General features: G+C 40.8%; 1 protein-coding gene across 2 annotated transcripts in view; it reads right to left on the bottom strand.

Annotated features, from left to right (window-relative positions):
- Window positions 1-2,253: 2,253 nt before the first annotated feature.
- MTMR8 (myotubularin related protein 8) overlaps window positions 2,254-14,616 on the bottom strand; it is a 38,635-nt gene continuing 26,272 nt past the window's right edge. The window contains exons 11-14 of one of the 2 annotated variants that reach the window (XM_084639063.1): window positions 11,160-11,360; window positions 10,601-10,729; window positions 9,492-9,618; window positions 2,254-8,556 (exon numbers count right to left, since the gene is read on the bottom strand). In XM_084639063.1, the coding sequence (XP_084495189.1) occupies window positions 8,263-8,556; window positions 9,492-9,618; window positions 10,601-10,729; window positions 11,160-11,360 (751 nt within the window). In that variant the 3' untranslated portion in view covers window positions 2,254-8,262. Of the gene's footprint in view, window positions 8,557-9,491; window positions 9,693-10,600; window positions 10,730-11,159; window positions 11,361-14,616 lie in introns of those variants that run through there. The other variant, XM_084639064.1, reaches the window with a different exon arrangement.

Here is a 14,616-nt window from a genome sequence, read left to right as displayed (position 1 = left end):
CATCTACCTTTGGCATTTCTCTTTAGCCAGCGTCTTTGACTGGGGTGGCAGGACTATGTTGAGGCAATTCACACTCATACTTGTGTTTCTTTGAGGCAGCATGACCTAGTTAATGGCTAGAGACCAGAGTTCTGTCCCCAGCTCTGCTGATGACCTGCTGTATATCCATGGGGAAATCTCATATCTGTGCCTCAGTTTCCCCATCTGTGAAATGGGGATAAAGTTACCTACCTTTGTAAGGTGCTTTGAGATCTATAGTTGAAAAGCATTAAATAAGGGCTATGGTCCAGATTTTAAAAGGTATTTATATGCTGCTGTGCTCAATGGGATTTAGGCGAAGTACTAAAATCCCTTTTGTAAATGAGGGTTAGGCTCCTCAATCAATTAGGTGTTGCAACTACCTTTAAAAGTCTGGACTTAAGTGATATATTCTTTTATCTTTCTCAGATTCTGATCCTGTTTTCCACATAAATTTAGGGGGCTATAATTGTACTCACTAATGGAACATCTGTCAAGATTTTTTGATCAGCAAGTTAACTGAATGTTCCGCCTCATTTCATTTGTATCCATTTCTGTTAAAGTTGAATAAACTATTTGAAAACTGTCATATAAATAAAATTGGAACAATTCCAAAGGGGGTAGATTTTTAAATAGCATGAAAGACAAAATCCACTTTTTGAAGGCCAGGTTTTATAAACCAAAAAAAAAAAAGTGTTTGAGGCCAGCAATATTCTACGGTTCCAATCTTCTACTTAAAGAAAAACTGATCTTTAAGTAGGATCCCACAATACACAAACTTTGCTGTTTCTTAACCACGCCCATTGCTTGTTACTATATGTTCTACTAATATCTGCCACAAATTAACAAATTTTAACATGCCCGCAAAAAAGTTTGCATGCCCGTGTGATTTTATTTATGACCTTGTGGAAGTTTCATTGCTCAAGTAATTTAAAACTATACTGGACAAAACTCTGGAGGATGTTCTACAGAGAATAGTCCTACACTGCCCCTGCGGAATGTATGTGTCCGAAAGAAAATGGACTAACTGACTTAAGGCTTTTCTACTTCTTATTTCTAGGATTCTTGGAATTTAAGAAGGGCTGTTCAATTAAAGCAGTGTCATTAGCTTCATCCAAAGCAGCAGTTTCTAAGATTTAAATGCATCTCAGGTTTCAGAAACCCTAAGTTCAGAAATCTCTTTTCAGAAAGAAAATAGTAACTACTTGATAAGGAAAAACAGCAGGTGAAGAAGTGTGAATCTGCAGACAACACAGTAGGGATGGAAAGAAAGCTGGTATCTGCAGAAAGCTACAGAAGCTTACACAACTGTGGAGAGAATTTAAGAGGCACTGGCTATTATACAGGATTCTTGCCTAGGACAGCAAGGCAAAAATTGTGGGCTGGAAACTGAGGACGGAAAAAGCCCTAGAGCCCATACTGGATTTAAAATTTAAAAAGGAGTCTATATAATTATCTGTAAATAGCACCTCCATCAGAAAGATTCCAAATGTTATACACAAACTGATGTCCAAATCTGTTCAAATACACCAGTTCAGCTATCACTGAACAGTGGCCACTGGAGCAATACACCGCAACTGACAGAAGAACTGCTATTCAGAGATCCAGGCCCTGTGGAACTGGGAAGGCGGACTCCAGTTGTTGCAGGATCAAACCTCTAGTGCTTTGAGCAGAAATACAACATTTCTTAAAGAGACCTGTTTTACAATGAGATCCAGGGAAATGAGCTGCCATGATGGGACAAGACCAGGGTTTAGAGAGCTGCTACTAAAAATTTGCTGAAAGTCATCCGAATGCCATTTTCTAGGGAATCATTTGTGTCAAGGGAAGGTTGTTTTTGATGGAGGAAAAGTGTGTTTCCTTCTAATATATGGAGAGGAAAGCTGAGCATCACTCTGGGATAGCATGAAAATATGGACAGCATGTATTGTGATGGTTAATTGTGTTTCATTAGTATCATTCACCACAGATCAGACTGAGACCTCTATTGACATTGAGTAGTACCTTATTCTGCAAGTAAGTGCCACTGAAGCCAGTGGACTGCTTGTGGAGTGATGTACTAGTCAGCATGAGCGGGGGCGAGGAATAGGGAGGGAAATCACACTCTAGTTAAGGTAACGTTTGTGATTTCTAGCCATCTGCATTGATTTGGCATTTTAATATTTTAAATTTTAACACATGGCAGGAATTCACAAGCTAAAAAAACTGACCAAAGAGAGAAACATCACACAAACCTTTACCTTAAAAATGCAAAGACTTTCATTTTATTTTTGTAGGAAATAAAAATAAAATTGTAATGCAAATGAAGTGCCAACCAAATGCCGTTTGAGACAAGAACACAGTGCTGCTCTAGACATGGTACAAAAAACGTTCAGCAGTGAATCAAACGCAGCTGATTACACATATGCAGCTTCAAGGAAAACAGCACATGGGCTTTAATCATACACATTTTTATACAACTGTCCCTCAAGAAGTACATTAAAGACAAAATACCAGCCGACTTACAGAAATAGCAAAAACATTTAAAGGTTTGAGCTGACTAAAACACAGAATTTTAGAGAAGTTCCTACAAAGACCAGCTCATGGCTAGTATAAGAGAAAAGTATTTCTTGTGCTCTGTTTACAGATGACTAGATCCAGTGCTATGAAGTGCACCGTTCGTACACTACTACAGTAATACAGATGCCTATATACACGAAGGAATGGTATGAGAAAAGACATAGGCCAAACATTTTAACCTCATCTTTCTGCATTGCTTTTGCAGTTTGAAGACACCAACGGATGCAGCAGCACGTGTGGTTTTAATACTTAACCTAACAAATCACACTGACTGCAATTGGTACTGAATTGGGTACCATTAATACTACAGATATTTAGGAAACCAAGGGTTTTAACACTGCCTGTTGTGCGAATTTGCTTAATTGTGTTAATTGAGTGATGTAAAGTATTTTAATTAAAGCAAAACTATTACATTCGGAGATGGCTTTCCCCAGCAGAACCCACATAGAGAATGTGCCTGCATGTCATGGGAACAGAAGGTAAAAAAGGATCGGCTTCCGATTCACAATGTGCATTAGTCATTTCCACACAAAGAATCTGGTCACTCATTGCAAATTGGGGGTGGAGGGGAGAGAGGAGATTAAAAATGAAAAAAAAAAATATTTTTTTTTTTTGCTTCCAGCCCCATCTTAATGGTCATCCCCCATATATTTCTTATTGAATAGTATCAAAAACCAGATTTTTTATTAATTTATTGCATAAGTCACCAGCTCTAAAACTTGACTGGAAGACCAACTGTTCCTGAATGGGGTCTGATCCTGCAAGGTGCACAGTGCCCAATGCTCACTGACCTCAGTGGGAACTGGAAGTACTAAGCACCTCAGAGGACTGGGTCCAAAGTGTATCTCCATCTGTGACCGAGAGTCAGTTCAAATGCAAAAAGGCAATTGTATAGGTCATGATCCTGCAATGTGCCAAACTCTCTCAGCTCCCTGTGAATATCATTAGGCATTGAAGGTAGCAAGCATATCCAGGAGGCACTCTACACCTTGTGGAATTGGACCCATAAAAGTTAAAAAAAAAAAAAAAAAAAAAAAAAGTGTCCAGCTATTACTAGCAGTCTCCTTCCCTAGTCAGGAGGACTGGAGAGCAAAACCAGCAAGCACTCATATTCACCCTCTTCCCACTCGAAGAGTGTTTTTTCCTATGCATTTTATGGATGGAATTCCCTGACAGCTGAAATACACTGCAGCTAGACAATGCCATGGGAAAGAGTGCATAAACCGTGTTTTATTTACTCTAAAAAGGGCCAACTAGAACTACAGCAGCTGTGACCCAATTAAACATTCCCTTTTTTCTGCCAAGCAGTGGAGAGAGCACCACTGTAGAGAACAATTTTGCAAGACAAAGCATAATTTAAGATTCCAGCATTATGAAGCTCATTAAAATATTCTGAAGAATGTGAAAAAAATAAAGCCATATTGCACCTCTTCCATCTCAACCTCTAAAGCATGTTAGAGTATCGACAGCTTCCTTAGGACCAATACATTTTACAACCAGATACCCACACACATTGTAACACACTCAATTGTAGCATGTGAAGTGAGAGACTATATACAGATGTGCAATCATTAGAATTTCTAATTCAAACACAAAAAAAACCTCCAGGAGAGAAAACATTTATACCAACAAGACACCACCCACTTGAAACAGCGCATTTCCCAGTTATACAAGTCAGAATGGAAAGAGGCATGTAACACTGTTCTGTTTACAGCTCCAGACAAAAGTAGTCTTGACCCAATACATGCAGGCCACTGACTCTGGATAAATAAGTTACAGTAGTTTGTCTCCTATAAGGTGGATTTAAGACAACTGCTTCGTAACAGTTTTTAGATTTCCTGTTACACTAGTAGTGGCCCTATAATCAAATCACTCAACATCTTATCAGCAGGCAGGACATTATAAACAGAACATAGGCTTCTGCAACCATTTTGAAAGCAACAGTAGGAAGCCAATGCTAGTCGATAGGAGTCCAGAGGACATGCTACAGTGCTTTCAACTGCCTTTTATTTCTGAAACAGAAAATCTTCCTCTTGAATGAAAAGCTTCTAACTAGCTGGTCTTCAGATAGTCCAACAATGTTACGGTATCCCAAGAAACTATGGAATCATTCCCATGACTACTACTTTACTGCACTCTGATTAGCACTGTAGTACAAATGATTTCTGATACACACTCTAATTGTACAAACATACATCTTAACAAGATGAACTTCGTTGTAAACAGTTTCCCTTTTTAGTTGAGTTTTACATTTTGAAGATTTACAGCCATGCACAGTTTTGTTACTGAAATCAAAAACAAGATTAAATGCAAAGATCACTATCAGTACGTAGAGTAATCCTGCCAGAGCTGCATGCACATACCAATAGTCAAGACAAGAATACAAGGGATTTGCAAAGATGTCAAAATGTCAGATTGTTCTAGATATAATAAAGGTCACAATGTATCTTTTTAAAAAACAAATCTATGGATGGTTTAGAAGACAAGGTACTGTATGAAGACTTTATAAAAACATTTTGCAAAATGCTTTTGTACAAAAATTAATAGTATGGCTAAATCCAACAGTAGTCAGTGGAAATTGTTTTTATACACACAGCACTGTACACAATTTTCATTAAAGATCACATAGAAGAGTGTTGAAGTTTAATATAATTGGTCCTGAAGAGTACCTCTACTAGCCTCATGTGCAATTTAAAAGTTCTTAATTTCAGGAAGGCCTATGTAGGGTTTAATACCCATTTGCTCCTGTCCAGAAAGGAAAGACAAGCTACATCTATTGATCCTTTTGAGAAGGGCTCAACCAGCTAAAACTGCCAATGTGAAATTAATCTCTTATGGAAACTATTGCGGAGAGGCAGAAGGAAAAGAAGTTCCCATTAAAATACAATTTTCATAGAAATCTAAAAAAGCATTTTGAGCCATGCATACACTTAGAATTCTGGACCAACAGACTAAGACTAAAGATGTTTCCTTTAAACGTAAAACAACTATGTTAGTGTGGCAAACATGAAAAAAGAGGTTAGCATACAGGTTAGTTTTGATTTTAGGAGTTGGGCAGAGCCCTTTTCTTTTTAAGGCAGAGGGATTCAAGAGTGGATTTTCTTCTCTTGAGATGTGAGATTCATTGCCACAGAAATAATGCATTTAGAAGTGTTAAACTAAACACCAAGATATTAAATTAATAATCATTTAAATGATGCAATATTTCTGGTGTATACCATAACTTAACATATGTAGAAGAGTGGCTTTTTTGTCCTTAACAGATCCTTTCACCATCAGAGTTCTGTATCTGATGTGCTTATTACAGTGTTTAAACCGTTTAGATACTATGTAACTATCTCCCTCATATCCTGAAAACAAATATTTTTATTTTTAAATCAGACTAAAACCAGCTTGCTTTAAAAACTGAAAAATCCACAAATGAAGAAAAAAAAAAAGAAAAGACTTAAAAGGCTTGTCCTCATTGCCATTTTAGGCACTATACATTCTCTGCCATTCACCTTTTTGCATTATGTATATTGTGACCCATAACAGGATATTTTCTTGCCCAAACTGCAAACAAGATACTGAGAGTAATACAGTCAGCATAAAACCAGAGCTAGTTTCCTTCTTACTATTTACATAGTTTTACTTCCCCAGTCTCTACACATTGATCAGTTTGAACACTAAAAATAGCCTGTAGTCAGTTTCACATTCAGGTTGTATGCTCTACAAGGAGGGCTGCTGCATTTCATATTACCACAGGGGAATGTCTGAACTATTTATTGAAATAATATATTTTTTTAAAAACTTTGAAAACATTCCTATTTGAATTAGGTTTCCATAAATCTAAAACTGGGTTTCAAGACCAGTACAAATTCTAAAACTTGAACCAGAGGAAGCAGAAATATTTTCAGGACAACTGAATATACACAAGAGGCCATTTGAAACCTCAGAGATATTTTCTTTTTTGTAATATATTTCCCCAGAAAAGTTCAGTACTGATGGAACACCTGTTTCTTCTTATTGCTGGGTTTTGTCTGTGTGTGTTTTTACCCAATTTCTCCAGCTGAATTTACTGGGATTTAAGGAAGTCAAGTACTTGGCAAACACCACAGTGAGTCCATGACTCAGCCAGAATTATAACCCAGGGAGATTTCCTCTCCTTCTCCCTCCCAGCCCCCCAAACAAGATGACAATCCCCAATAACATTTTTCACCTGTTTTACAAAATCAAAAAGTCCACTGTCATAAGAGGTGCTGCTCATTATCATGGTCTAAAGCAAAAATCTTTTTAAAAAGTTGACTGTCTGAATGCAAATTACTGAAAGGTAGGCCAGTGAGAATGGAGACTATGAGCAGTGGGATCATCCCGCTTTGGCTTTAACAGAACGGGAGCTGATACATAGTATTTTGTGTATAATGGACTTGATCATGAGAGATGCTGAGCACCTGCAACTGTTACTGAAATTAATGAAATGTTTGTTTCATTTTAAAGGAGAAGGGGGAAATGAGTTTGAATGTCTTAACTGGAAATGGAATGCAAAGTGAGCAGAATTTGCATTCATGTTTTAAGATCAACTATTACATTCTCAATTGGCACTTAGGATGTGCTGTGAGGCGATCATTTTTAGCCTTCGTTTTTAATAACAGAAATACATTGCATTTGTTGTTGCTGCCTTGTTTCTAGGTTTGAGAGAAAGCACATTTCTAGGTCAGAACAAAAAGTTATCCCCTTGTTGCAAGACCCACATTGGCAGGATAAAACAAGAAAAGTTCTGGGGTAAATTTAAACATTTCCCTCCTTTCTGGTTTGTAACTCACAGGATTTTAGGGGAAACTTCTTCACCACTGTCAAATGCAAATACTACAGTATGTTTTTGTGTGGTTCAAGTACATTAAATCAAATAGGGATAGGATATTCTTAAACATGTGGGAGTAAAGAAAAGCCAGTGACTCAGGTGACCATCTGAGATCCTAGGAAAGTTGGCAGCAGGACATATACAAAACAGAGTTTTAAAAACACTGACCACAAAAGAATCATGTACTAAACCTGCATATTACAATAATAAAAATTACATTGTCGCGGTTGGACATTAAGATGGTCTCAATAAAAAAAAAGGCACAGTTCCTTACAAATGTGCAAAGGAAATGAAAATAATTAATCAGCCTCTGCTACAGTGTAGGATTCCATGCAGAGCATCATTAAACAGCTAAGAAAAGCCTTTTTAGCATATCCACATTTTAAGGTGAACTAAAATGGCATTTACATCCTTTCATTGCCAAAACCCAAAGCACATCTCTCCTACCCCAGTTATAAATACTGTGTGGCTTTTAACCCTCCATATCAAAGTGACCAAAAGCATCTTTATACTCTGAAAACCCAGTAATGGAAGTCAACTTTAAAACCTGGTAGGAGAGACCACATTTTCACTGGAAAGTGAGGTTTATACTCTCAGTCAAGATAGCCTTCTAGGCAGCTCTGCATGCACATTCGTCTTTTTAATCTGTGGTGATGCAACCCAAACTAAAGGTAAAATCCCTTCTCTAGGTTGTTCACACACCTCACAAAGAACAGCCCCTCCAAACACACACATTAACACTTGGCTGTACATGGTCGAGGCAGCTATGCCTTCACAGGGCACAGATTTTGCATACCTTACTGCCACATTTGCATGGCTCACACAGACTACACTATAAGAACTAATCACTGGTGCTGCAGCTTCTCTTTTTTAGCGTCCGATTCTATAACTTCCGTGGTGCTGTTAAGGTCAGGAAGGACATGGTGATTAGCAAGGTTCTCTTTGTTCCTTTGGTCCTGATCAGGCATGATGCTGACTTCTTCCACTATGGCACCATTGGTCAACAGAGCAGGTGGTTCACTTTCGTAATCCTGGGGAGTGTTCAGCATTGGGGTTTTCGAAGACTCAACTGAGGCATTAACAATTTTAGATAAGGAGCAAACTTCATCTGGCAGGGGACCATCTAGGAAGGGCAGCTTCTATACCAGCAGAAAGGAATTAGTGAAAAAGATTAACAAAAGATGAGACACCCTGACACCAGGGCTTTATGATGAACAAATGTTAATAGTCTCAAAAAGACTCATATCCACCAGTTCCTGAGCACTGCATCTCCTAGGTCAATGCCTCTTTTGCAATAAGCACTCTAATATTTTATGCATAATCTGTATGCAACATAGCATTTGTAAGAGTATCAGGAAAATGGCTTTTCTTAAAACACTGTGTTCGAGCTAGCAATTCTACAATTTTCAGTATTCATACTAATCTAACAAAGGACTCAAACACCACCTCACTAGTCTATTTTTAGATGTCTAGTCATGTGCACAGAAAGGAAATCATAAGCATAGAATTTTGCAATTTAGCAATTAAAAGCCACACTGCTCTTTTCTGTAGGCTGTATAGAACAGAGATATCTATGTACAAGCTACAGATCTTAAACAGTGGATCTACACTATTTTTGCTGCCTTGTGAATTTGCATCCTCATTTTTCTCTGTACAACAGGTCAAAGAAAAAAAAAACTTCTATATGTAGCAAAATTTTCTTTTGTTACTGGTGAAAGGAGATGGATTAATTATATGAGAGATTTTAGTGCTTTGTTCTTCAGGGGTGGCACAGCACACGCAGCAACAGTGCTAGCTTCTCCCATGTACCTCAACCCTGTTCAGGAGTGGCCACTCTACGGGGGGGGAAGAGAATGTGACCCATTTACTCTTTGGTCCCTCTGATATGAGGGAGTCAATTGTAATCGGGTTGTATATGTCAATTACCTAGATATATTCAAACAAGTGTTGGGATTCCAACGTGCGCTGGATTTGCACCAGTCACCTAGAGATATATGGCACCACTATCCTAGTCTCAGACACATTTGCTCAGATCATCGTGCAGTTTTGTACATTATCCACGTGCAGGACTCACGTTTTCCAGGTCAGTTGCATTGTCCTCCAACTTTATCTTCTGGCTCATGCAGTTGAGGAGATGGTCCAACACAGACTGCTTTGGATGCATCCCTTTGTCAAAGCGGTTATACATTCCGCACCAGAACCTCAAGGGCAGAAGGAAAGGGAATTAAAAGATCTGCTGTACTTTGTTGCTTGTGACAGGGAGCAATTGTTGTTCCTGTTTAAAGAAGAGATTTTCCACTAGTTCAGGCTCCACGTTTACTTAAAAACCTAAAATCCTAGGTTTTATAAAACTTAATAGGAATAGACAAGTTTTCATGAAGTTTTAGAAGGGCTAAATAAAAAGTTCTGAGGATCTACATATTCTTCACCATGCCCAACATGGTCCAGAGGATAGGGTACCAGACAAGGAGGAGACCCAAGTTTGCTCTGCAATGGATTGCACTGTGAGCTTTGACAATTCAATTAATGTATATACCTTTAACTTTTTCCATCTATACCCTCATTTCCAAAGTACCTTGACTCTTCAGTAATACTTAGCACTTTGAGATTTGTGGATTGAAACAGCATTGTGCACTAGTGACTGAGAAACAGGAAGTGAAATTGACCAATGCAATTGTACAGTAGTGCCCAAGGCAAATAAAGATGAAAAACAAGCAGCATAAATAATAATAAAAATCCATTTGATTTTATAATAATTTCAGCAACAGCATACTTGTGTGTATCAGCAGCACTTTAACACAAAAAGGTCCCTGTTTTAAAAAAAAATATATATATAAGGAGGCACTATTTTTAACAATAATGTGTCCACTCTCTCTAAGGAAAGCTCTCAGAGCTGAAGTGGCATATATTTTAAATTATTCTTATTTTTTTCCTGTAACAGGGAGGTGGCTACCCGGAGATCAAATATTTAAAATAATAGTACTTGCACTTATTTAGTAGATACCTATTAATTTCAAACTGCTTTACTAGTTGGAAAGCATGGTTATCCTCATTTTACAGACGAGGAAATGGAGGCACGCAGAAGTCAAGTGACTCATGCCAGGACATATGGCAAGGCATTTTAGTTATCACTTCCATTCCTGTGGAAAAAAAAAAGTGTCCCTCCTCCAGTAAGTGACTTACTGGAAACTGAAAGGTAGAGTGTTTGGCTTAAGCTCCTTGTAAGCTGTGAATCCCTTATACAGAGGATTCCTGAACTCCTGCTTCTTCTGTAATAGGAAAGGCCAGAGGGAATGGGTCTTCTCAAAGATCCTGTCAATTACAAAAAAATCGAATCACTAACAGTTACGAACAGTATAAGTATAATGCTAGCTGCACTGTTCAAGATGTGAGTAGGACTGCATAGAAGATATTTATCCTTTCTATAGTGCAATTAGTGCACCTTACAAACACAGACATACCCCAGTCCAAGCCCTAGGGAGCTGATAATTTAAATTAGACAATGGAGGGAATAAAGTGAAGGGCAATAAATTGACACCTGCAAGTTACTGTGGAGTTGCTATTTAAAACAGAGTTTTGGGGATACATTCCTCAATAGATGAGATTAAGTCTTTCACACTGCAGAGCACCTGCAAGAATTAAGAGAATTTATCCCTTAACCTTGATTACTTTTCCAATTAAATTTTTTAAAAAAGAGTTTAGAGAGACTTCCAGACCTTTGTCCCATGAACTGCCAACTCACTTCAGAGCCTCCCGTTCCCTATGGCAAGTCCCAAGGAAGTTGCCAAACTGGCAGGAGTAGACATGGTCATGGATTTCGAGGAGGAACCGCTCATTGAATTCAAATGCACAGGGAAACTGCTGCATGAGTTGCCAGACACATTCAGCAAATTGAGTGAAGACAGGGGACACTTCCTTTGCATCACCATCGAGATGGCCACACCTGGAGAGTTAGAAAGAAAGCTACGAGGTTGCATCCTATAACATTCAACAATAAGAGAAACACTCTGACCATCATGTGACCTGGAGAAAGAGTAAATCTTTAGGAGAAGTGATGCCAGTAAGTCACTCTATATCATGTATAGTTTAGGTGCCGAGGTACAGAGTACTGTCAAGGTAATTAGTACTGAGGTTGGAACGTTCTGGGTAACACATAACCAAGGCATTTGGTACTGAGGGAAGCAGAGTCCACCAATTTAGTGGGGATCACATGTCCTGTCTTGGAGGTTGATACCAGTACACTGGAAAGGTCTTGACAAATGAGTCTGTATTGTGAATCTGATGACTCATGTCTCAGTTTGCTAGGTGCCAAAGATGGTGACGTGTGCCTTGGCTCATCTCTGGAGTGGTAGTGGCAGACAAATGGGGCCTCTAGGTACAGGTGGCCCAAGAGTTCAAGGTGCAATCTCGGTTCACCAGGACACTAACAGAGAGAGAGAGAGAGACTGACCAAATGGCTGAGGCCTAGCGACAGCCCTCCTCTCAGGGTATGTCTACATTATGAAATTAGGTCCATCTTATAGAAGTCGATTTTTAGAAATCGATTTTATACAGTTGATTGTGTATGTCCACACTAAGCGCATTAAGTTGGAGTGCATCCTCACTGCCATGGCTAGCATCGACTTATGGATTGGTGCACCGTGGGTAGTTATCCCACAGTTCCTGCAGTCTCCGCTGCCCATTGGAATTCTGGGTTAAGCTCCCAATGCCTGATGGGGCAAAAACATTGCTGCGGGTGGTTTTGGGTACATGTCATCAGTCGCCCCTCCCTCCGTGAAAGCAATGTCAGACAATTGTTTCGTGCCTTTTTTCCGTGCAGACACCATACCAGGTCAAGCATGAAGCCCGCTCAGCTCAGCTCACTGTCACTGCTGCTGTTTTGTCCTGTGTGCTGTTGTCAGCAGACGGTGCAGTAGGACTGCTAACCGTCATCATCCACTGCTTCTGCTGCAACTCTGCTCTCCTGCAGACCAGTGCCACGGCAAGCATGGAGCCCACTCAGCTCCCATCACCACTGCTGTTGTGACATTTGTAAACACCTCGCACGTTATCCTGGAGTCCATGCAGAACCAGGCTAAGAGACACCAGCACGAGGAGGATTTTGATGAGGACATGGACACAGACGTTTCTGAAAGCACGGGCAGTGGCAATTGGGACAGCATGGCAACAGTGGGGCTAGTTAATACAGTGGAACGCTGATTCTGGGCCTGGCAAACAAACACAGACTGGTGGGACCCCATAGTGTTGCAGGTATGGGACGACTCCCTGTGGCTGCAAAACTTTCGCATGCGCAAGGCCACTTTCCTGGAACTCTGTTAGTTGCTTTCCCCCACCCTGAAGTGCAGAAATACCAAGATGAGAGCTGCCCTGACAGTTGAGAAGCAAGTGGCAATAGCCCAGTGGAAGCTTGCAACGCCTAACTGCTACCCGTCAGTCGGGAATCAATTTGGAGTGAGCAAGTCTACTGTGGGGGCTGCTGTGATCCAAGTAGCCAATGCAGTCACTGACATTCAGTTATCCAAGGGAAATGTGCAGGTCATGCTGGATGGCTTTGCTGCAATAGGGTTCCCTAACTGTGGTGGGGTGATAGACGGAACGCAAATCACCTTCTTGGCACCAGACCACCTTGCCAACCAGTACATAAACTGCAAGGGGTACTTCTCAATGGTGTTGCAAGCACTGGTGGATCACAAGGGACTTACTTCCCAGACCAGAAAATTACCCTTGGGGACGTTGAAATGCCAGTAGTTATCCTTGGGGACCCAGCCTACCCCTTGCTCCCATGGCTCATGAAGCCTTACACAAGCAGCCTGCACAGTAGTAAGGAGCAGTTCAACTATAGGCTGAGCAAGTGCAGAATGGTAGTAGAATGTGCCTTTGGACATTTAAAAGCGCGCTGGTGCTGTTTGCTGACTAGGTCAGGCCTCTGCGCAACCAAAATTCCCATTGTTATTGCTGCTTGCTGTGTGTAATGGCTGTGAGAGTAAGGGGCAGATGTTTATGGCAGGGTGGGAGGTTGAAGCAAATCACCTGGCATCCAATTTTGAGCAGCCAGACACCAGGGTGATCAAAAGAGCACAGTAAGGCACGCTGTGCATCAGAGAGGCTTTGAAAACCAGTTTCATGACTGGCCAGGCTTCGGTGTGACAGTTGTGTGTGTTTTTCCTTGATGCAAACCCACCCCCTTTGTTGATTTTAGTTCCCTGTAAGCCAACCACCCTCTCCCCTTCAAATTAAAGTAACTATTGTTTGGAAACCATGCATTCTTTATTAATTAAAAAAAAATGAGATAGCTGACAAGGGAGCCTGGGTGGAGTGCAGAAGGAGGGAAGGACAAGGCCACATTGCTTTTTGTAGCCGCACTAAAAATCAAACTGTTGGAATGACAGCCTTCTGTTGCTTGGGCCATCCTCTGGAGTGGAGTGGTTGGGTGCCCAGAGGGCCCCACCCCCGCGTTCTTGGGCATCTGGGTGAGGAGGCTATGGAACATGGGGCAGGTAGGCGGTTATACAGTGGATGCAGCGGGGGGGGTCTGTGCTCTTGTTGGCTTTCCTGCAGCTCCAACAGACGCTTCATCATGTCCGTTTGCTCCCCCATTAGCCTCAGCATCGCATCCTGCCTCCATTCTTCGCGCTCACTTAATTCTTTCCTGGCCTCTGCCACTGAATACCTCCATGCATTAAGCTGTGCCCTATCAGTGTGGGAGGACTGCATGAGCCCGGAAAATGTGTCATCGCAAGTCCATTTTTTTCACCTTCTAATCTGCGATAACCTCAGGGACGGAGATGATGGGGGAAGAGTAGAAACATTTGCACCTGGGGGGAGATAAGGGCGAGTAAAACTGAGTTGGCTTCTTACACCTTTGCAACATGTGGAAACGTTTCAAACTGCAGCACCCTCCCTTCCCAGAGCAAGCAATGGGTTGGGTTTCACATTTAAAAGAAGGGGCTGCAGTATTTGGGTAGATGTGACGCACACACCTACCCCCCACCCCATGGCTATTCTCCAGGATGATCCCTTCACACCTCTCCCCCCCCCCCCCGCCGCGTGGCTATTCTCTGGGATGATCCGTTTTAGCCAAGCGCAAACAGCCCAGCATGAATGGGGTCCTTTTACTGTTCCCTTACAAAAATTCCCCTATTTCAACCAGGTGACCATGAACACTATTGCTTTTAAACCCTGTACTGTAGTTACAAATG

Source organism: Lepidochelys olivacea, assembly GCF_965140295.1.
Source record: "Lepidochelys olivacea isolate rLepOli2 genome assembly, chromosome: 9".
NCBI classification, from domain to species: domain Eukaryota; kingdom Metazoa; phylum Chordata; order Testudines; family Cheloniidae; genus Lepidochelys; species Lepidochelys olivacea.
The sequence above is the reverse complement of the archived record's forward strand: the minus strand, read 5'-3'. Positions and strand labels throughout refer to the sequence as shown.